The 24,156-nt window shown below is 46.4% G+C and overlaps 1 protein-coding gene across 6 annotated transcripts in view; it reads right to left on the reverse strand.

The window, feature by feature from the left end:
* Nucleotides 1-24,156, reverse strand: part of NF2 (NF2, moesin-ezrin-radixin like (MERLIN) tumor suppressor) — an 81,368-nt gene that overhangs the window by 45,491 nt on the left and 11,721 nt on the right. For all 6 annotated transcript variants that reach the window (XM_058158400.1, XM_058158403.1, XM_058158398.1 and 3 more), the window contains 7 exons: nucleotides 19,202-19,327; nucleotides 15,689-15,811; nucleotides 11,864-11,947; nucleotides 4,226-4,294; nucleotides 2,973-3,055; nucleotides 1,975-2,050; nucleotides 920-1,054 (listed from right to left, as the gene is read on the reverse strand). In XM_058158400.1, coding sequence (XP_058014383.1) covers nucleotides 920-1,054; nucleotides 1,975-2,050; nucleotides 2,973-3,055; nucleotides 4,226-4,294; nucleotides 11,864-11,947; nucleotides 15,689-15,811; nucleotides 19,202-19,327 — 696 coding nt within the window. The remainder of the gene's footprint in view (nucleotides 1-919; nucleotides 1,055-1,974; nucleotides 2,051-2,972; nucleotides 3,056-4,225; nucleotides 4,295-11,863; nucleotides 11,948-15,688; nucleotides 15,812-19,201; nucleotides 19,328-24,156) is intronic.

The following is a 24,156-nucleotide window of genomic DNA, read 5'->3' on the forward strand; positions in this document are numbered from 1 at the left end:
CCAGGTTCACTTAACAAGCGTGTGACTGATTTTAACAGCTGCAGTGATTCAGTTAACAAACGTGGCAAGAAAAACGTCGTAAAAACGGGGCAAGACTCACTTAACCAATTTCTCACTTAGCAACAGAGCTTCTGGGCTCAATTGTGGTCGTAAGTTGAAGATTACCTGTATTATTTATCGTCTCAACAGCACCAACCCCAGAAGTGGTTTCCAATAAATTTTAACCAGGCAGGTGTTCAAACCACATCCTCTTTTAAAGGCCCCGTAATCCCTTGCTGGGTGGAGTCTTGGGCAACCAAATGGAGCTGAGTGTTTACTGGCCGGATGCCCTTCCTATCGCCACTACGGAGTTATATTCAGCAGATATATCCCTCGTTGCGCCCAGGGAGAGAAATATCTGCCTCTATCTAGGATCGAACTCACGGCCTCCTTGATTGTGAGGCGTGAGCTCCGCCTCTAGGCCACCCACACGGCAAGGCGTTCAAACCACGACCTAAACTATTCCAATATCTCTAAACATATTGGAAACCACGACCTAAACCACGACCTAAACTATTCCAATATCTCAGGGGTTGCCCCAAAGAAGAGGGAGTCAAGCTCTTCTCCAAAGCACCTGAGCGTAGAACAAGAAGCAATGGGTGGAAACTGATCAAGGAAAGAAGCAACTTACAACCAAGGAGAAATTTCCTGACAGTTTGAACAATTAATAAGTGGAACGACTTGCCTGCAGAAGTTGTGAATGCTCCAACATTGGAAATTTTTAAGAAAATGTTGGATAACCATCTGACTGAGATTGTGTAGGGTTTCCTGCCTGGGCAGGGGGTTGGACTAGAAGGCCTCCAAGGTCCCTTCCAACTCTGTTGTTATATTATATTTTATTATTGTTTGCGTTCTCCGTGTTTCTACAGCTCGGGCCTACCTCCTTATCACTGTAAGAGACATTGCGAATCTCGTTCCAAGGAAAGGAGATTTTGGGGGTCAGCCTGTTTTCTGGATCGTATATGTGGAGGCCCAACGCGTCGACTCCCAGAAGCAGTTCTGTCCCCTTCTTGTTCTAAAAGAAGAAGAAGAAAAAAAAGGGGGGGGGGAGGAATTAGACGGGGAGACTTAATTCCACTTGAAGCCGTGCAGCGTATCAGCCACACAGATTTCCACCTCTGTTTTATTTATATAACATTCCATTTTCATCAAACAGTGGGTGCAATTAGGTTTAAATAATCATATTTATACATCTTTACTGCAATAGGTCATCGCCGTAATGTGATAACAATAATATGATAACATTGATACTTAACCTTTAACATCATCTTAACAACTCTTTTTACCGTGATGCGTAATGGTTTTTAACGAACGCGGTGGTAAGTTGAATTGTTAAGGCACAAAGAATTTTATACTCAGTCGACACACAGTTTAAGGAAAGATGGGATGTTTGTATTAAAAGGAAATTAAAAGTAAAGAAAGAAAGAAAGAAAGAAAGAAAGAAAGAAAGAAAGAAAGAAAGAAAGAAAGAAAGAAAGAGGACCTCTGGTGGCTCAGCAGACTAAGTCTGTCTGTTATTAACACAGCTGCTTGCAATTACTGCAGGTTCAAGCCCCACCAGGCCCAAGGTTGACTCAGCCTTCCATCCTTTATAAGGTAGGTAAAATGAGGACCCAGATTGTTGGGGGCAATAAGTTGACTTTGTATATAATATGCAAATGGATGAAGACTATTGCTTAACATAGTGTAAGCCGCCCTGAGTCTTCGGAGAAGGGCGGGATATAAATTCAAATTTAAAAAAATAATAATCTCCTTCTGGCCCATAGGTGAAGCGACAGGGGAAACGCTACTCGAAAAGCCACAGAACGCTTCTTGGCAAATGGGAGCGGGATTCGGCCTGAATGCTTCATCGTCCCCCGTTTCCCCCCCCCCCATCCCCCATCAACACCCCAAACTGCAGAGCGATTCACGCTGTGTAATTCTAGACGGACTTACTCGGATGGCGAAGTAATTCACACCGTACATCTCTAAATCCTGCGCGATTTTCAAGTACTCCATTTCCGCTTCGTCCCTGCAAAGCAAAGCAAAGGGAGATTGGGTGTGGGAAGGAAGTTTAGGGGACAATTATTATTATTATTATTTTTTTTAACCCGAAAGAGAGAGAGAAAAAGCCTCTGGCAGGCACCCAAGAACAGAAATCAAACATGGTGTAGCAGATCCCATAATCTCTCCGAAGATTGAGAAACTTGTTTTTCCAGCCAAGGTGACAAAGCGTGGTAGCAAAAGACCAAGCGGCAGGTTTAGGGTAAGCCCAATGTCTAAAACTGAAAAAAAATGACTAATCCCCAGCCCCAAATAATTTCCCGTCACTATCATCCTTCGAGGGACAGGGTGGCTCAGTGGCTAAGACATTGAGCTTGTCAGTCGAAAGGTTCAGCCGTTCGGCGGTTCGAATCCCTGGTGCTGCGTAACAGGGTGAGCTCCCGTGATTTGTCCCAGCTTGAGGCCAAAATTTCCGTGGCTAAGCAAGACAGTTGTTCGGCGAGTTTGGCCCCGTTTTACGATCTTCCCTGCCACGGTTGTTAAGTGAGTAGCACAACTGTTAAGGGGAAATTGGCTTCCCCATGAACTTGGCTTGTCGGGAGGTCACAAAAGGAGGATCACATGACCCTGGGACACTACAACCGTCGTAATTACAAGTCAGTGGCCAAGCATCCAAAATCTGACCACGATGCTGCAGAGGTTGCATTAAAAATGTCCTCGAGTCTAAAAAAAAAAAATCTAAACAAACATGACTATTATTATGTGTGTAAAATATATCGACCCAGACGATACTTTGTCAACCAAGCACCAAGAAAAAAACTATACATAAAATTGTTTTTTTAAAAAAAAAATGGCCGTGACTCTTTTCAGTGACTGTTCAACAGTTGCTAAAGGAATGGTTGCTAAGTCAACGACTACCTGTGCTTACCTGTCCCTTTTAAGTCACTCACCTGGCTCTGCCTCGATGTTGGCCATACCAGGCTGTGATCCTTTCTTCCCACATTTCTGGAGTCATCTGGTAGAGATTTATCACCTAGGATTGGGGGGAAAAAGAACCTTAACTCACAGCCCAACCTTGCCTGGCTGTGAGTTTCTCTTAACTGAAAAGTTTCATAGGGAGTAGAGTAGAGTAGAGTAGAGTAGAGTAGAGTAGAGTAGAGTAGAGTAGAGTAGAGTAGAGTAGAACAGAACAGAACAGAACAGAATAGAATAGAATAACAGAGTTGGAAGGGACCTTGGAGGTCTTCTAGTCCAACCCCCTGCCCAGGCAGGAAACCCTACACCATTTCAGACAAATGGCTATCCAACATTTTCTTAAAAATTTCCAGTGTTGGAGCATTCACAACTTCTGCAGGCAAGTCGTTCCACTGATTAATTGTTCTAATTGTCAGGAAATTTCTCCTTAGTTCTAAATTGCATCTCTCTTTGATTAGTTTCCACCCATTGCTTCTTGTTCTACCCTCAGGTGCTTTGGAGAAGAGCTTGACTCCCTCTTTTTTGGGGCAGTCCCTGAGATATTGGGAGACTGCTATCATGTCTCCCCTAGTCCTCCTTTTCATTAAACTAGACATACCCAGTTCCTGCAACTGTTCTTCGTATGTTTTAGCCATCAGTCCCCTAATGCAGTCTCATAATCCAATGTTTCTCAACCTTGGAAACTTAAAAGATTGTGTGGACTTCAATTCCCAGAATTCTAGGCGTTGAAATCCACATGCCTTACAAGTTGAGAAACACCGTTCATAATCAAAGCCGGATGAAGTTCAACCTCAAGAATCAGAATTGATCTGGAAGGGATTCTGGAGGTGGATCTCCAAAGGTTACTCTCCTGTAAACCAGCAATGGATGTGCAGATCTGGTTAATGGAATAAGAGAGTTTGGAAGGGACCTTAGAGGTCTTCTGGTCCAGCCCTCTGCTCAAAAAATAAACCCTGTATCATTTTAGACAGATGGCTGTCCAGTCTCTTCATAAAAACCTCCAGCGATGGAGCAGCCACAACTTCTTGTGGCAAGGAGTTCCACCGGTGAATTGTCCTGACTGTTAGGAAGTTTCTCTTTAATTCCAGGTTGCTTCTCTCCTTGATGAGTTTCCATCCTTGGTTTCCTGTCTTGCCTTCAGGTGCTTTGGAAAAGAAAGACTCGTGCTTCCCAAACCATGGCGGGCCCCCTTGCGCTAAGCCCCAGCTTAGAAATCCATCATCCTTACCCGTTTCGGAAGCAACTCCTCTTGAGCCAAGAAGCCGCGCTTATGAACGCTGGGATCGTAGTCTCCGTACTGCAAAGACAAAGAGGGATTTCTGAAGTTAGGACAATTGTGAGAGGCGAGCGCCTAGATTGGAGGAGGAAGACGGAAGGATCCTTGGCGCTCTCTGAGCCCGGTGGCTTTCCTGCAGACGTTAGCTAAGTAGCTAACAACATCAGTGCTAGAAGGGCGATTCCATTCTTGGATAGAACTCATATTCTATCCTATCCTATTCTATTCTTAATTCATATTCAATTCTATTCTATTCTATTCTATTCTATTCTATTCTATTCTATCAATTCTATTCTTAATTCATGCTCTATTCTATTCTATTCTTAATTCATGTTCTATTCTATTCTATTCTTAATTCATGTTCCATTCTATTCTTAATTTATATTCTATTCTATTCTTAATTCATGTTCTATTCTATTCTATTCTTAATTCATGTTCTATTCTATTCTATTCTTAATTCATATTCTATTCTATTCTTAATTCATGTTCCATTCTATTCTTAATTCATATTCTATTCTATTCTATTCTTAATTCATGTTCCATTCTATTCTTAATTCATATTCTATTCTATTCTATTCTTAATTCATGTTCTATTCTATTCTATTCTTAATTCATGTTCCATTCTATTCTTAATTCATATTCTATTCTATTCTATTCTAAATTCATGTTCTATTCTATTCTATTCTTAATTCATGTTCTATTCTATTCTTAATTTATATTCTATTCTATTCTTAATTCATGTTCTATTCTATTCTATTCTTAATTCATGTTCTATTCTATTCTATTCTTAATTCATATTCTATTCTATTCTTAATTCATGTTCCATTCTATTCTTAATTCATATTCTATTCTATTCTTAATTCATGTTCCATTCTATTCTTAATCCTTTTTTTTTTTTGTTTACATTTATACCCCGCCCTTCTCCGAAGACTCAGAGCGGCTTACAGTGTATAAGGCAATAGTCTCATTCTGTTTGTATATTTTTACAAAGTCAACTTATTGCCCCCCCAACAATCTGGGTCCTCATTTTACCTACCTTATAAAGGATGGAAGGCTGAGTCAACCTTGGGCCTGCTGGGACTTGAACCTGCAGTAATTGCAGGCTTTGTGTTCTTAATAACAGGCTTTACCAGCCTGCGCTATTCACCGGCCCTATTCTATTCTATTCTATTCTATTCTATTCTGTTCTATAGCTGAATGAACTCCTCCTTTCCACAATTAAAGATTCGATTTTAAGGAAGCCAGTCATTAAAACGATTGTGTGCACGGATTTGGGGGTTTTAACAAACGGACAAAAAGCAGAGAGGCTAAAAATGCTGCTTGCTTTTGGCTCTTAACCCAGCTAACTAAAAATTGAAGAGGAAGGTGGAGGGGGGGGGAAAGGAAAAATAGCTGCGTTCAGCGGCTCACGGATGAATTCGGCATGCAGATATCTATTATGTAACTGATTCCACTCGGGAGAGAATGAAAGAAAGAGAGAGAGAGAGAGAGAGAGAGAGAGAGAAAGAGAGCAAACCCCATCGTTTGAAATTCCTATTGAGCCTCCCGCCGGTTCCAGCTCTGAAGCTTTCCTGGGATAACCCTTAGATCTTTGGAAGAAAAAATTAAAATAGAAGTAGAACGATTTCACGTCAAGGCAATATTTATGGCAGGGCTGCAGAACTGGAGCACAAAGGGAAACGGCCCGGTCTAATGATACGACGCCTTCCACTTCTTATGGAAAGGATCAGATTTGGAAAATTAATGGGATCTGCGGAAAAAAAAACACAACGAACATCTAAGACCTGACTAAACACGAAAAGATAACCGTGGCTGGATTCGGAATGAGGGGGGAACAAAGTGGAAAGGAGGACAAAAGGAAGAATCGCTGCCAAGTACAATGCTCCCCCGCCCCCCGCACCCCTCCCCAACCTCTCCCCCTCTTCTTCAGAAAGGCACAAGCTGTACTGGGTAGATCTCAAATAGGGGACTCATCTCTATATAATTACTCCTTCTGCAAGTCTGCCGCTTCCTAAAACAAAACAAAACAAAAAAATCAATCTGATGAGCTGGTTTTGGTGTAGTGGTTAAAGGCTAGAAACCAGGAGATGGTGAGTTCTAGTCTGATCTTAGGCATGAAATCCAGCTGGGTGGCTTTCGGGCAATCACCAGGAGACGGTGAGTTCTAGTCTTGCCTTAGGCAGGAAAGCCTGCTAGATGACCTTGAGCCCATCACTAGGAGACTGTGAGTTTCTAGTCCCGCCTTAGGCATGAAAGCCAGCTGGGTGACTTTGGGCCGATCACTAGGAGACAATGAATTCTAGTTCCACCTTAGGCATGGAAGCCAGTGGGCTAATCACCAGGAGATGGTGAGTTCTAGTTCCATCTTAGCCATGGAAGCCAGCGGGGTGATTTGGGGCCAGTCACTAGGAGACAGTGACTTCTAGTTCTGCCTTAGCCATGGAAGCCAGCTCCATGACTTCGGACCAATCAACAGGAGATTGGGAGTTCTAGCTCTGCCTTAGCCATGGAAGCCAGCGGGGTGATTTTGGGCCAATCACCAGAAGACGGTGAGTTCTAGTCCTGCCTTAATTATGAAAGTCAGCTCCATGACTTTGGGCCAATCACTAGGAGACGGTGAGCTCTAGTCCCGCCTTAGGCACGGCAGCCAACTGGCTACAATAATTCAGACTCTTCTTACTTATGTAGGATGCCTTGCTGGCAATTTCCAAAAGTTTACACCCGCCTCTCCTTTCAGAATCACAAGCTTCTTGAGGATGAATTCCGGGAGCTGAAGTCCACAAGTCTTAAAGTTGCCGAAGTTGGAGATCTGACTGTTGTGGTCCGCCAGCAGCCTGCAGAGCTTTCAATGGACTCGGACAGCGATGAGGCTGAGAGGAACATGGGCCAGTCCTGGAGGCTGGGGAAGGCCCAGATGAGCGCTCTGCGTTGGAGGCTGAGGTGGGGCCCGGGTCATCGGGGAATGAGGTGCGGACTCCAGGGCCTCCAGAGGCTGATGGTAGTGAGGCAGAGGAACGGGAGGAGCCTGTTCCTAATGCACGCATGAGAAGAGCTGCCAGAAGGCAAGAGCAGCTCAAGCAAAGAGGACGACTCAGGAGTAAGGCCAAGAGGTGATTGGCCCCTCCCATTAAGGCTTAAAAGACCAGCAACGGGCATTTGGGCTCTTTGCCGGAAAACAACATTGATAGCTTCGTCTTCTTGCATTTGTTTCGCATCGCCATCTTCTGAACTTTTGCCAAGAAAGGCCTTTGGCGGTTTGCCTAATTGGACCAAGGTTTGTGATATGACTGAGGAATTTTGTTTTGGGCGGAATTTGCTTTAATTTAGTTGAACCACGCTGAGAATGAAGTTAATTCTCAGCTGTTCTAATAAAGTTTGTTTGTTTTTTTACACTGACTGAGTTTCCTACTCCCTACTTGGGCCTGGGTCACGACACTGACCTGGATGACTTGTGAACCTCCACAGATACCGTTCCATTCTCGTCTTCCGTAGTCACACACTGCAGCCTACCTCCCCTCTCTGGCCTGGCCACAAAGATTCCTTACTGCTGGTTTCTGTCTCCATTCCAACAGAAAGCATTAAGAAATAACCCCCCCCCCCACTCCACCACCCCCGGGAGCCCTTTTACAGCTACGGAGGGCAACCCTCCATCCTTTCCTGCGGCGGATTCTGCTTAATGAACTTGACCGCGGTGTGAAGGTCTTTCACAGGAGGCAAGATTTAAGAGGGGCAGCCGGAAGCATCTCAGACCTGTCTGGCTGCCAAGAGCCCTTTTACCTAAATTGGGTTACAGAGTAGTATACCGAATCATTATTCCAGGGCGTTCGTACAATTCGTCATCAAAGAGCCAATACCCTTCAGGGAGCCAGGGAAACCATTAAGGATTGAGAATTCAGGCCACCAGACCCCACCCCCAATTCAAATGGAACAGGACGGCCACCACCCCTCACCCCGAAGAAGTTAATACAAAGGAATAGAATAGAATAGAATTTTTTATTGGCCAAGTGTAATTGGACACACAAGGAATTTGTCTTTGGGGCATTTGCTCTCAGGGAACATAAAATAAAAGATACGCTCATCAAGAATCATAAGGTACAATACTTAATGATAGTCACAGGGTACAAATAAGGAGGAGGAGGAGGAGGAAGGGGAGGAGGAGGAGGTGGAGGAGGAAGAGGTGGAGGAGGAGGCAGTTGCCCTCTCTCAACCCAACCCGCCACACAAGACTTGTTGCTGTTGTAGGGAAAATGAGAGGAAGGTGTTGGATATGTTCGCCAGGGAATTATTTATAAATTTGGCCCAAAGTCACCCACTGGCTTTCATGTATAAGTGTGGGGGGGGGTTTACGAGAACTTCCAGACTCCTGATTATTGGCCCAAAGTCTCCCAGCCAGATTTCATGTTAAGGGGGGGACTAGAATTCATCGTCACCTGGTGATTGCCTCAAAGTCACCTAGACGCCTTTCATGTTAAGGGGGGGGGACGCCTAGAATTCATCATCTCCTGGTGATTGCTGCAAAGTCACCCAGATGGCTTTCATACATAAGGGGGGGGGACTAGAACTCCCAGATGCCTGGTGATTGGGAGTCTCCCAGCCAGATTTCATGCTAAGGGGGGACTAGAACTCACCATCTCCTGGTGATTCCCCCGAAGTCACCTAGATGGCTTTCTTGCTAACGGGGGACTAGAACTCACCATCTCCTGGTGATTGCCCCAAAGTCACCTAGGCTAAGGTGGGACTAGAATTTACCGTCTGTGGTTTTCTAGCCTGGTTCCTTAACCGTTAGACCAAACTGGCTCTTGGTTAACAAAAATTTAAAAGGGATTTTTTTTTTCCTCCCAGTGAATTGGGCTTCAGATTCCAAAAGATAGATGAAGAGACAAAGGGGAACATACATATTTCAAGAGATGCTGGTTTGAAACACCAGCTAAGTTGCAAGAAAACCCACACAAAGCTTTTCAATTAAATTACCTCTTTTGCAAGCACCAGGGAAACGGTTCTTCTCGAAAGAACACTGATTCATATTTATGTTTATACTTGTAGATTATTGTTCTGTCGCCGAGACATCTGCTTTTCCTTGTACCAACCAAAACTGTTTCCGTTGATATTCAAGACAGCAGCATGGGTGTGGGTTAGTTTTTTTTTTAGAAATAACAAATAAAGAACGGAAAAACTGGGCAGGGACCAAGAAACCACAGAATCGAAGAGCCTGTAATGCACACATATGCTTGCCCACCGCTCCTGTCGGCCACCGGCCCCTCCAACAACCGAATCAGAGGAGGAGGAGGAGGAGGAGGCGTGAGACTCAGGGTCAGCATCAAGGCAACTTGAGAGCTCCGAGGGGGGAAGAGGGAATGGAGCTGGCAGAGAGAGAAAGAGAGACAGAGATGGAACCTGGGCCGTCCGTCAGCCCTCAGATGGAGAGTCAACAGCCCCCCAGGTCTGGAGGTGGCTGATGAAGAAGAGGAGGAACAGCTGCAGATGCAAAGAAGGCAGAAGAGAGGAGAGCAGTGGAAATCTATGGGCCGGTCCTTGGGACGGAAGAGCCACCGCTGCTAGCAAAGCCCCACCCTAGCTCTGGGGGTTAAAGGCAGGGGGCGGAGATGAATAGATGTGGCACACAACTATTCAGCTTCCGGCCTGCCGGACTTGTTAGCCTGCAGTGAGAGAGAAACTTTTTTGCTGGGCTGCCGGCGCTTCTAATAATGGCATCATTGCTTCAACAATAGAGGATCTGTTGCATTTGGGGAGCTGGGTCCGCGCAACCACTTGAACGGAAACATCCTCTGTCCCCGCCTCCCTCCACCTCATCCTCCTCTGGTCCACCAAAGCTGGAAAGTTTGGGGAACTCTGCACTAGCTCAAACCGGCTCTCATCCCAAGTGTTTTATTTTGTTAATTGTGGCCTTGTAAGCCACCCAGTATCGCTTGATAGCGAGATGAGGGGGCGGGCGTACAAATTTAATATTTTTTTAAAAAAATGTCTACCTCTCCTTCTGGCATGCACCCCAGAGAGATGGGAACCAAAATGCTGGACTAAGACGGGCCTTGCCCTGAAAGCAGCAGGATTTGTTCTCATGCCCTAGTAGGTTTTGTAAAAGACGCGGTTAAAAAGGACAAAGGAAGGGGGGGGAAGAGAAAAAAGGCCCTTAGGTCTCGGTACACTCAGAAATAATCACTTCTGAATCCGACAGGTAGAGGCAACGGAAGTCTGCCCCCAAAAGTGGCCTTTTGCCAATTAAGGTTCCTTGACACCCCCCTTCTCGCTCAAGGACGTGATGTGCAGGTAGCAAAAAGCCCAAGGCAAACACTCGTCCATGTGGATTAATAGCAGGTCACACATTTGGGGGTGGGGGGGGCAACACAATATCCTCTGAAAACCTTTATGAAGAGACTAGCTGGATATATGAAACTATGTGATGGGGCTTGATAAATTGACAGTTAAAGCTTGAAAATGAATGAGTAGTTACGATGGGCCTCTCCTCTCCCCTTCTCTCCTCCCTCAGCCTTGCCCCATAGAAGCCTCTCCTATCTTATCCCCTTCTCTCCCTGAGGTTTGCCCCACAGAAGCCTATCCTATCCTATCCTATCCTATCCTATCCTATCCTATCCTATCCTATCCTATCCTATCCCCTTCTCTCACTCAGCCTTGCCCCACAGAAGCCTATCCTATCCTATCCCCTTCTCTCCCTCAGCCTTGCCCCATAGAAGCCTATTCTATCCTATCCCCTTCTCTCCCTCAGCCTTGCCCCACAGAAGCCTCCCCTATCCTATCCCCCTTCTCTCTCTCAGCCATGCCCCACAGAAACGTCTCCTATCCTATCCCCTTCTCTCCCTCAGCCATGCCCCACAGAAGCCTCCCCTATCCTATCCCCCTTCTCTCCTGCAGTCATGCCCCACAGAAGCCTCCCCTATCCTATCCCCCTTCTCTCCCTCAGCCATGCCCCACAGAAGCCTCCCCTATCTTATCCCCCTTCTCTCCCTCAGCCTTGCCCCACAGAAGCCTCCCCTCTCCTATCCCCCTTCTCTCCCTCAGCCATGCCCCACAGAAGCCTCCCCTATCCTATCCCCCTTCTCTCCTGCACTCATGCCCCACAGAAACGTCTCCTATCCTATCTCCTTCTCTCACTTAGCCTTGCCCCACAAAAGCCTATCGTATCCTATTCTCTCTTTCTCTCTGCCAGTTCCATTCCCTCTTCCCCCTCAGAGCTCTCAGGTTGTCTTGATGCTGGCCCTAACTCCCACACTGCCAGCGCCTCCTCCGATTTGGCTGCTAGAGGAGCTGGTAGACGACAGGCCACAACAATATGCACATTTAACACCTGTGGACTTCAACTTGCAGGATTCTGGGACTTGAAATCCACAGGTCTTAAAGTTACGAAGACTGGACACCCCTGTTGTAAATGTCCTTATGTAATTGTTCTGGAGGCGAAATGTAAACAAGGTCTTCAAAATAAGCCATTATTTCCTTCAGAGAATGAAATCCTCACATTTTAATCAGTTTTCTAGACTGAGAGCAGGACTGAAAGTTTTCTAGACTGAAAGCAGGGCCAGAAGCAGGAATGTACCCCAATGATGAACCAAGGCTTACCTTAGCTTGTACGGCGTAGGATGCTAGAAGGACAGATGCCTCTGGAGGACAGTAGATCTTCTCATCCAAAATCTGTTTCTTCACCTGAATAGATAGAATAGAATAGAATTTTTTATTGGCCAAGTGTGATAGGATAGGATAAAGTAAAGTAGAGTAGAGTAGAGTAGAGTAGAGTAGAACAGAACAGAACAGAACAGAACAGAACAGAACAGAACAGAACAGAATAGAATTTTTTATTGGCCAAGTGTGATAGGATAGAGTAGAGTAGAGTAGAGTAGAGTAGAGTAGAGTAGAGTAGAGTAGAATAAATAGGATAGGATAGGATAGGATAGGAATAGAAAATATGGAATGGAATGGAATGGAATGGAATGGAGTGGAGTGGAGTAGAGTAGAGTAGAGTAGAATAAATAGGATAGGATAGGATAGGATAGGATAGGATAGGATAGGATAGGATAGGATAGGATAGGAATAGAAAATATGGAATGGAATGGAATGGAATGGAATGGAGTGGAGTGGAGTGGAGTGGAGTGGAATGGAATGGAATGGAATGGAATGGAATAGAATAGAATAGAATAGAATAGAATAGAATAGAATAGAATAGAATAGAATAGAATAGAATAGAATAGAAAATATGGAATGGAATGGAATGGAATGGAATGGAATGGAATGGAATGGAATGGAATGGAATGGAATGGAATAGAATAGAATAGAATAGAAAATATGGAATGGAGTGGAGTGGAGTGGAGTGGAATGGAATAGAATAGAATGGAATGGAATGGAATGGAATAGAATAGAATAGAATAGAATAGAATAGAATAGAATAGAATAGAATAGGAATTTGTCTTTGGTGCATACGCTCTCAGGGTACATAAAAGAAAAGATACCTTCATCAAGAATTCTGAGGTACAATGAGGCAACAACGAAATGTCAAGATGGTGAAGAACTGAGCAGGTGGCCTCCAGGCCCCACCAAAGCAGCTTCCAACGAACCGGTTAATTACCAATTATAATTCTTGAGCTGCCACCCTGAATGTACATATATTACTAAGCCTCGCTGAACACTGAGGAGTAAGCACGCCTCCCCAGTTTCGTCGTTGTTGTTGTTGTTGTTTTTAAGAAATGCAAACCGCAGAACCAAGGATCCAACAGGAATGTTTTGGGAGAATATTCAAGTCCTCTCAAAAGAGAACTTTCAAAGAGGTTGCGCGACGGTGTTAAAAGGGCATAAAATATGAGCGGTTGCGTTGCGCCTAATCAAAAGCAAAGTTTTCATCCCGGCACCCAATTTTAAAAGCAAGGTTTGAAGAGGTGGCTAAGGCAAACCCAGTTGCGTTGGGTGCTCCCTATGGGCCTCTGGTGGCTCAGCAGACAAAGTCTGTCTGTTATTAACACAGCTGCTTGCAATTACTGCAAGTTCAAGTCCCACCAGGCCCAAGGTTGACTCAGCCTTCCATCCTTTATAAGGTGGGTAAAATGAAGACCCAGATTGTTGGGGGCAATAAAAAGGTGACTTTGTATATAATATACAAATGGATGAAAACTATTGCTTAACATAGTGTAAGCCGCCCTGAGTCTTCCGAGAAGGGCGGGATATAAATTCAAATTAAAAAAAAAATTCAAATCAATTCTATCTTTATTTTACTGTTCTTTTTAGCCACCTCTGCTCAGACACGGGCTTAACACAATCATCAATCTCATCTCATTCTCCCCACCACAAATAGAGAAGAGATTTCATTTTTTTTTCCTTCTTCCTGCAACAGGGTTTGAAGAGTGATCCTGCTCTTCAATACATATGTAAATTAAAGATTTAATATATTCTTAAGAGCTCTTTAGAAATGCATAAGCGTAGCTCTAGGAAAGAAATAGCCAAGTTTGTTTTGGCTGGGTCTATTCTTTTTTTTTAAAAACCATTTTAATTGTATTTTTTTTTTTAAATACCAGAGAGAATTTGCAACATCCTGGCAGGAACACACTGACTTAAGGAATGGAGGGAGCCGAGAAAGTTAGTGATTTTGTTCTAAGCTCTAATTCAGCTTGGCTTGTATCTATTTTTTTTAGACCTCGGATAACACCGAGGCAGTTTTATGTGCCATTTATTAACCCAAGATTTTTGCGGATATGTTAAGGATTCCACTCCCTTGTTTTTCCAGTTAATAATAATAACAACAGAGTTAGAAGGGACCTTGGAGGTCTTCTAGTCCAACCCCCTGCCCAGGCAGGAAACCCTACACCATTTCAGACAAATGGCTATCCAACATTTTCTTAAAAATTTCCAGTGTTGGAGCATTCACAACTTCTGAAGGCAAGTCGTTCCACTGATTAATTGTTCTAACTGTCAGGAAATTTCTCCTTAGTTCTAAGTTGCTTCTCTCCTTGATCAGTTTCCACCCATTGCTTCTTGTTCTGCCCTCAGATGCTTTGGAGAACAGCCCGACTCCCTCTTCTTTGTGGCAGCCCCTGAGATATTGGAAGGCTGCTATCATGTCTCCCCTAGTCCTTCTTTTCATCAAACTAGCCATGCCCAGTTCCTGCAACCGTTCTTCATATGTTTTAGCCTCCAGTCCCCTAATCATCTTGGTTGCTCTTCTCTGCACTCTTTCTAGAGTTGTCAGTTGTCGGATTGCGCACTATTGTACAAATACGAAAACTGCAATATACTTTTCTCTGTGCAGGGATGAAACTGTGGCTCCCCTTTCGCTTTCTCCCAGCAGTGGGGAAGCGGGATTTGCACCAGCGATGAAATCCACATTTTTTTTACTACCGGTTCTGTGGGTGTGGCTTGGTGGGCATGGCAGGGGAAGGATACTGCAAAATCCCCATTCCCTCCCCACTCATGGGGGAAGGATACTGCAAAATCCCCATTCCCTCCCCACTCATGGGGGAAGGATACTGCAAAATCCCCATTCCCTCCCCACTCATGGGGGAAGGATACTGCAAAATCCCCATTCCCTCCCCACTCATGGGGGAAGGATACTGCAAAATCCCCATTCCCTCCCCACTCATGGGGGAAGGATACTGCAAAATCCCCATTCCCTCTCCACTCCTGGGGGAAGGATGCTGCAAAATCCCCATTCCGTCCCCACTCCAGGGCAAGGATACTGCAAAATCCCCATTCCCTCCCCACTCCAGGGCAAGGATACTGCAAAATCCCCATTCCCTCCCCACTCCAGGGCAAGGATACTGCAAAATCCCCATTCCCTCCCCACTCTGGGGCCAGCCAGAGGTGGTATTTGCCGGTTCTCCAAACTACTCAAAATTTCCGCTACCGGTTCTTCAGAACCTGTCAGAACCTGCTGGATTGTAGCCCTGATTTGTAGCCCAACGTAGGGCGCATGTAACATTTTGTCTAGAGCAGGGATGTCAAACTCAAGACCTGGGGGGCAGATCTGGCCCACAGGGCCGCCGTGGGAACAGTGAAGGATCGGCCCATGGTCCTTTCACCTCTGCCAGTGAAAACGGAGCTCGGGAGGACCGCGGGCAGCCCTCCCGAGCGCTATTTTCGCTGGCAGAGGGTTGCAGGAGGCCGTCCCAGCTCGGGAGCCTGTTTTCGGCGGAGTACTCGGACCACCAAGGCGCCCCCAACACACGTGATGTTGATCTGGCCATGCCCACCCATCTCTCAGAGATCAAATACAACCCTGATGTGACCCTCAATGAAATATAGTTTGACACACCTGGTCTAGAGGTAATCCCCGACTTTTACACAACCACAACTGGGAGCACAATTTCCATCGCTAAGCGAGACAGATTTTACAATCTGAAAATGCATCTCCGGAGGCTGAGGAGGTTTCAGTTGTTTCCCCCCCCCCTTTATAAAAGGCCTTACCTGTAGGAAGAATAGGTGCTGGGTGATTTCCTGGACCAGCTCTTCTTCGGCATTCTCTGGGTAAAACTTAGCCAGGAAGTGAAAAGTAACCGGTTCTTCCTTTGGGACATCATGGTCCAGCACCTGCAGAAGGATGAAAGGCTCTGATGAAATGGTAAAAATCTTTGCAGGATTCGTCTTTTATTAACTGCTACGCTCTTCGGCCAGGTTGGTTTAAGGCATGGTTTAGGGCAGCGGCCACCGACTGGACCACCGTGGACCACCGGTGGTCCGCGAGAAAGTTTTGGTGATCGGCAGTAAAATTATTTGCATTTGTTTAAAAAAGGTAAAGGTTCCCCTCGCACATACGTGCTAGTCGTTCCCGATTCTAGGGGGCGGTGCTCATCTCCGTTCCAAAGCTGAAGAGCCAGCGCTGTCCGAAGACGTCTCTGTGGTCATGTGGCCGGCATGACTCAACGCCAAAGGCGCACGGAATGCTGTTACCTTCCCACCAAAGGTGGTCCCTATTTTTTCTACTTGCATTTTTACGTGCTTTCGAAACTGCTAGGTTGGCAGAAGCTGGGACAAGTCACGGGAGCTCACCCCGTTACATTGCAGCACTAGGGATTCAAACCGCTGAGCTGCTGACCTTTCGGTCGACAAGCTCAACGTCCTAGCCCCTAAATCAGGGGTTCTAAATCAGGGGTCCTCAAACTACAGCCCCTGGGACGGATATGTGCAATGAACAGTTGTGTTGCTGCAGAGAGTCTCCTCCTTTGGGGTCTCTTTGTGTGGGTTGGAGGGGGGCAGAAATTCCGACTTGGGGTCTGCTTCAGCCTCCTGGTGTGGGGCTTTGGGTGAAGGCTGGAGGGAAGCGCCGCTGGTGGCAAGGAGCCGGAGGGCCTCGTTTCAGTGGGACTGCATCATGATCTGGAACTGGCTGACCATCTCAACCGGCTGAGCCTCCAGGTGCTGGTACCTGGCCTTGCACTCCTGCAGGTCTTCCCTCTGCTTGGAAAGCCTATGCTCCTAGTCCTCAGTGAGGTGCTCTTCTGCCGAGCCTCCTTCTCGGCCAGATCCAGTTTGAACCGAGCTGTTTTGCCAAGTCTTTCTCCTGGTGGCCGCTGAGCTCCAACAACTGCTTCCTGTTGGGACCCTAAGGAGTTTTAACCAGGAAGTAATGTGTTTTGTACCCTCTGCACCTACACAGAAAGGTTTTTTGCACATCCGCAGAGGATCTGAGCATGTATATGACACGGCGCCTGCGCTTCCAAACCGGTAAGGAAGGTAAGTAGATTTCACCCCTACTTGAAACCGTGACATGTATGGTCTCAATTCTGGTTACGAAGCACAGCTGGAGGTCCAGACACCTTCAATCCTCTGGGGGTTTTTTTACCACCCAATTCAAATCGCCCTCCACTTTTCTACAGCAAAGCGCATCATGTACCCTGGAAACTCAACTCCTTCTCTTGTCTCCTCTCCAGAAGTGGAAGGTCACCAAAGCGGAGTCAAGGATTTGGAAGTCATGTTCTACCTGACTCTACGGATCAATACCCATCAGGAAGAAAAAAACCAAAAACCCAATAAAAGCTCAGCCGTCAACAGAAGATCCTGGTGTACAAGAACGACTCTGCTCGCTTACAGAAGCGTCCTGGCATTTTTGTGATATTTAAAACCGAGTCACCGTTGTGTTCTTTTCCTTTTCAACATCACACCCGTCAACAAAAAGTAATTTAATGCTCTTCCGGAAGGAAGAGAAGAGAGGCTGTCTGTTTTCTTTTTTCAAACAGAAAAAGAAAGTTAAGAGGCACTAAAGTTTGCGTACAGGGGCCATCAAGGTTTTTAGACAGGCCGTCCTCGACCTGCGACAGTCCATTTTAGCGACCGCTCAAAATCTCCTTTTTTTGCGACCTTCCGACGAGCAAAGTCAACGGAGAAACCAGATTCGCTTAACGACCTGATTAATCTCTTTATCAACCGCCCGTGATTCACTTAACCACCTCTGACAAGGACGGTCGTTAAGACGGGGCAAAACTCAGTAACGGTCTCACTTAAGTGACAGAAATGTAGGGCGCCGTCAGTTCGCCATCACGGTTCTAAATAATGAAAAATAAAAATTCGGCCAACCCGCCTCGATCAAAGAAAAAAACAAAAAAAAATCGGTCCGGGCAACCCTTGTAATTGTTTTCTTTGCCTAAGAGTTCAAGCTTTGTTATTTTCAGATGCTTCCCAAAGACAACAGGATCCCGGCTAATTAGGGAACGGCAGCTGGACCAGAAAGCCACGAGATGCTCGGCCGTGATCCCGGAAGCCCATTGTCCTCTTCAGCAGATGTTCCAGCCGGGCGCTGGAGCGTCTCGTTAGTCTGTGCAGACGTGTCCAATTAGAGGAAGTGACATCGAGGGCATTCTCCTAAGATGAAGGCGTCGAGGATCAAAGGTCAAACAATTTCGGCTGCTCGACAACAGGTGCGGACCATGTTATTTGCTCGTCCTCCAGGTAAGCTGCCCAAAACTGTTTTCTTATCCAAGGCAACCCTTGAAGGCTTTTTTTTTTTTGACGAGGGTAGGTTAAAAGTGCAATTCTCTGCCTTTTTCGAGGTGGGGAAATTGGGACGTTCTTAAATTAGGTAGGCTGAATTTTTTTTTTAAAAAAAGAGAGAGAATGTCTATGGGGATTCTTAAGTCATCCAAGTCGTGGTTGTCCCGAAGGTGCCTTTCCCCCCCCACCCAAAGAGGTAACTGAGGAATTTGTGATGGGAGGAATTTGTTTTAATTTAAGTTGCTTGTATTCTTACGATTTATATTGTTTCCTAGTATGATTCGATTGCTTATTTGTACCCTATGGCTATCATTAAGTGTTGTACCTTATGATTCTTGAAGAATGTGTCTTTTCCTTTTATGTACACTGAGAGCATGTGCACCAAGACAAATTTCTTATGTGTCCAATCACATTGGCCGTGGTAGCTCAGGCTGGTAAGAAGCCTGTTATTAAAACACAGCTGCCTGCAATTACTGCAGGTTCGAGTCCCACCAGGCCCAAGGTTGACTCAGCCTTCCATCCTTTATAAGGTAGGTAAAATGAGGACCCAGATTGTTGGGGGGGCAATAAGTTGACTTTGTAAATATACAAATAGAATGAGACTATTGCCTTATACACTGTAAGCCGCCCTGAGTCTTCGGAGAAGGGCGGGATATAAATGTAAATTAAAAAAAAAATTGGCAAATAAAGAACCCTACCCTACCCAATACCCTACCTTACCCTACCCTACTCTATACCCTACCCTACTCTATACCCTACCCTACCCTACCCGATACTCTACCATACCCTATAGCCTATATCCTATACCCTACCCTACCTACCCTATACCCTACTCTACCCTATACCCTACCCATCCTACCCTATCCTATCCTATTTTTATTCTATTCTATTCTCTTCCCTGTGCTGGCTGTGGAATTCTGGGTTGAAGTCCATAAGTCTTCCCAAGGTTGGAAAACCCCGTTCTAGACATTTGGGCATTTGAAATCCCCTTACCTTCTTGTCAGTTTTGAGCCAGGCTATCGTGTCTTTAATCATGTACTGCAGCCCGAAGAACCACGTTTCCCGGAGTCCCAACGTCCTACACACCAGGTCGAAGAGATCCTTTCCTTTCCACTTTACCTGCACCAGGAAACAATGTTAGGAAGTTAGAAAAACCTTCTTCTCAAACCAAGTTGCCTTCCGTTTGTTCTGCTTTCCACCACGGTTGGGATGTTTTTAAGAACTCCCATCTACCAAGAATTCCAAATGTTCTTAACTAAATATATATACCAGGGGTCCCCAACCTTTCGGCCCTCAGGGACCACTAAATTCATAATTTTAAATCCCGCCGTCCACTAATACGATCTGCCTAATGACCAGCTGGGTGGGCGTGGCCAGGTGGTCATGTGAGCGGGTGGGCGTGGCCAACTCGATGTCACTCACATCGAGGGGTGCCTTGCCAGCCTCTACTCACGACTCCTCGCCTGCCCACCCGGGCTCCTTAGGGCCCCAGCAGGAAGCAGTTGATGGAGCTAAGCAGCCACCATGAGAAAGAGTTGGCAAAACAGCTCAATTCAAATTAGATCTAACTGAGAAGGAGGCTCAGTAGAAGCACCTCACTGAGGACTAGGAGCATAGGCTTTCCAAGCAGAGGGAAGACCTGCGGGAATGCAAGGCCAGGTACTGGCGCCTGGAGGCTCAGCGGGCTGAGATGGTCAGCCAGTTCCAGGCCATGATGCAGTCCCACTGGAACGAGGCCCTCCGGCTCTTCCCTCCAGCTTTTGCCCAAAGTCCCACACCAGGAGGCTGAAACAGACCCCAAGTTGGAATTTTTGCCCCCCTCTGACCCGCACAAAAAGACTCCGAAGGGGGAGACTCTCTGCAGCAACACAAATGTTCATTGCACGTATCCGGCCCAGGGGCTGTAGTTTGAGGACTCCAGATTTAATGCAATATAAAAAATGCCAATAATTTTTCCGTGGACCACCAAAATTTTCTCCCGGACCACCAGTTGGTGACCGCTGGCCTAGAAGACCACCAAGGTCCCTTCCAACTCTTTTATTCTGTTAAGACATGTCCAGGTGGAGAAGTAATTTACAGATATAAATTAGGTAAGGTGGTACCCAAATGTTTCCAAACCGTTGACCAGGAACTTGGTTCATTTTTAAAAGCAGGGGTCTCCAACCTTGGCAACCTTTTAAGACTTGTGGACTTCAACTCCCAAAATCCCTCGGCCAGCTTTGCTGGCTAAAGAAACTCTGGGAGTTGAAGTCCACAAGTCTTAAAGTTGCCAAGGTTGGAGACCCCTGTTTTAAAGGATTAACAAAACAAGGTTTCTGCTAAAGCCAGAATTCTCCAGAGGGATGTAAGACAGGAAGCACTGCTTAGGAAAGGGTGGGGAGGGGAGGTACAAGGGGGAGGGAAGAAAACGCAGGACGTCCAAGTGCTTGGAAACCAGGCGAGATTCCTCAGCTTTGGCATCATAGCATCCATATACTGTTGCGACAAAATGAAATTAAAAAAAATATTCATCACGAGAGGCAATTTAGAAACCTGTTGTGCTTCGGTGTTATTCAATGCCGGGCAGTTGTTGTCGCACACCGCCCCCTTGCGATGACTTCTGGCTGCACAATGGCAAAGAGAGCATTCCCGGCTCATGTCTGCCCTCCACCCTCACCCCGGCCCCAGCCAAACACACTCTCTCTTTGTTTTTTCTCAGGCCCAGGCCCCCACTCCCCACCTCCCGTGGAAAAAGAACACACAAGAGTACAGGTGGTCCAGAGTCGAGATGGACGGCAAATGAATCCGGTCAAATCCATAAAAATAAAGTCTATCGAAAACAAGGAGGAGGAGGAGAAGGATAAAGGAGGAGGAGGAGGAGAGGAGGAAGAGAGTGAGGAGAAGGAGGAAGAGGAAAGAGGAGGAGGAGAAGGAGAGGGAAGAGAAGAAGAGGGAGGAGAAGAAGAAGGAAGAGGAGGAGGAGATGGAGGAGGAGGAGGAGGAGGAGGAGAGGGAAGAGAAGAAGAGGGAGGAGGAGAAGAAGAAGGAAGAGGAGGAGGAGGAAGAGGAAGAAGAAGGAGAAGAAGGAGGAGGAGGAGAAGAAGAGGAGGAGGAGGAAGAGGAGAGGGTGAGGAGGAGGAGGAGGAGGAGGAGAAGAGGAAGAGAAGAAGAGGAGGAGGAGAAGGAAGGAGGAAGAGGAAGAAGAAGAAGGAGGAGAAGAAGGAGAAGGAGAAGGAGGAGAAGGAGAAGGAGGAGAAGAAGAGGAAGAGGAGAGGGTGAGGAGAAGGAGGAGGAGGAGGAAAAGAGGGAAGAGAAGAAGAGGGAGGAGAAGAAGAAGGAAGAGGAGGAAGAGGAAGAAGGAGAAGGAGAAGAAGGAGAAGGAGAAGAAGTAGGACCAGGAATCTTGGCCAGAAATTCCAACTCTGCAGTAATTTAAAGACCAATGAAGTCACGAGTTAAATCCTGACTGGAGACTTTCCTGATGGGTTAGAAGAGGGGACAGAACTAGGAGATTCAAGAGCGTTCTCACATGCACAGAGGAACCTCAACATCAGGAAAGATGCGGAGACTCTCTAGAAAAAAGTGCAGAGAGAAGAACAACCAAGAAGATGAAGGGACTGGAGGCTAAGAACATACGAAGAACGGCTGCAGGAACCGGGGATGTCTAGTTTGATGAAAAGAAGGACTAGGGGAGACATGACCCCCCCTAGTCACGATCCCCTCCCTGCTCCCCCCTCCCCAGTTTTGGTACGCTATGGCAAAAAAGGTAACCTGCTCACACCTCTGTAGGGTTTTGGCACTGGTCCCCCCCCCCTCCAAATCTTCTCTTGACTGTCAGGGCTCTAAAGATTGACAAAACGAAGAGGCCGTGAAGGATAAGAGGCAGGCCACGGATACTCATCCTTTGCTAAAGGGATGCTCGCAGGAAGAGCAGGCAGAGGAAGGGGGGAAAAAAAAACACCTTTGCATCCACAGATGCAGGCCCGATGCCCAGAGGAATGGGGTGTCTTAAAAGCGCCACCTGTGCTTTTGCTAGGAAGGAGGACAGGGAGGGGAGCCCTCCCCCCCCTTTCTTTCCTTCCTTCCTTCCCTCCCTCCCTTGTGGAATTCAAGCCTAGCCACTAGACTGCAAATGAAGTGCAGCCTTACATAACCTGGTGCAAAGTCTCTAATGAAGTTGGGGAAAAACATTAAAATGCTGCAGTTCTCGGGAAGAGAGGGGGAAAAAAAACCCACAACAACAACAGGGAAAGCCGTTGGGTGTTTGCTTCAAACCGCCAAGAGCGTTTTTTTTTCGAAGACGGCTTTCAAAGGCAGCCGTCGAATCGGTATAGGGCTGCAAGGGCACCTTGGAGGTCTTCTAGTCCAACCCCCTGCTCAAGCAGGAGACCCTATACTGTTCCAGACAGGTGGCTGTCCAGTCTTTTCTTAAAAACCTCCCGCGACGGAGCATCCACATACTTCTGGTGGCAAGCCGTTCCGCTGGTGAATTTATCTAATTATCAGGAAGTTTCTACCTTAATTCTAAGTTGCTTCTCTCCTGGATGAGTTTCCGTCCGTTGTTTCTTGCCTTGCCTTCTGGTGCTTTGGAAAATACCGTATTTTTCGGAGTATAAGACGCACCTTTCCCCCACCCCCCACCCCCCAAAAAAAGACGGTGAAAATCTGGGTCAGTTTCTCAAATGGAGGTTTCAGCAGCTGAAAAAAGCATCAGAAACGGAGCTTCAGAAAAAAAGCCCCCAGAGCTTCAGAAAAAAAGCCCCCAAACGGAGCTTCAGAAAAGAAGCCCCCAAACGGAGCTTCAGAAAAGAAGCCCCCAAACGGAGCTTCAGAAAAGAAGCCCCCAAACGGAGCTTCAGAAAAGAAGCCCCCAAACGGAGCTTCAGAAAAGAAGCCCCCAAACGGAGCTTCAGAAAAGAAGCCCCCAAACGGAGCTTCAGAAAAAAAGCCTCAAACGGAGCTTCAGAAAAGAAGCCCCCAAACGGAGCTTCAGAACAGAAGCCCCCAAACGGAGCTTCAGAACAGAAGCCCCCAAACGGAGCTTCAGAAAAAAAGCCTCCAAACGGAGCTTCACAAAAAAAGCCTCAAACAGAGCTTCAGAAAAGAAGCCCCCAAACGGAGCTTCAGAAAAAAAGCCCCCAAATAGAGCTTCAGAAAAGCCCCCAAACGGAGCTTCAGAAAAGAAGCCCCCAAACGGAGCTTCAGAAAAAAAGCCCCCAAACGGAGCTTCAGAAAAAAAGCCTCAAACGGAGCTTCAGAAAAGAAGCCCCCAAACGGAGCTTCAGAACAGAAGCCCCCAAACGGAGCTTCAGAAAAGAAGCCCCCAAACGGAGCTTCAGAAAAAAAGCCCCCAAACGGAGCTTCAGAAAAGAAGCCCCCAAACGGAGCTTCAGAAAAAAGCCTCCAAACGGAGCTTCAGAAAAAAAGCCCCCAGAGCTTCAGAAAAGAAGCCTCCAAACAGAGCTTCAGAGGCTTTTTTTCTGAAGCTGTTTCGGAGGCTTTCAGAGGCAGAAAAAAGTTTTTTCTGAAATTGAGTTTCAGAAGTTTCAGAGGCAGAAAGAAAAGCCAAAAAAAGCCAGGCACAGAGCTCACAACCAAGGAACCTGTTGCTAAAATTCACCTCTGGGAACAGCTGATTGGGGGTATTCCGGGAGGCCGATCCACCTGCCAATCAGCTGTTTTCTTATTTTCCTCCCCCAAAAACTAAGGTACGTCTTATACTCTGAAAAATACAGTAAGTTGATTTATGGCAGCCCCTCAAATCCAGTATTTTATCTCATGTCACCCCTGGTCCTTCTTTTATCTAGACTGGCCCTACCCAATTCCTGCAACCGTTCTTCACGTGTTTTTCTCTCCAGGCCCTCAGATGCTCTTCATAGTCCTATCCGTAAGTCACAGTCCTTGACTTATGACCGCAACTGAGCCCAAACGGTCCCTCAACAAGCGGTTTATAAGTCAAGGACTAACGG

Source organism: Ahaetulla prasina, chromosome 15, assembly GCF_028640845.1.
Source record: "Ahaetulla prasina isolate Xishuangbanna chromosome 15, ASM2864084v1, whole genome shotgun sequence".
Taxonomy (NCBI): Eukaryota; Metazoa; Chordata; class Lepidosauria; order Squamata; family Colubridae; genus Ahaetulla; species Ahaetulla prasina.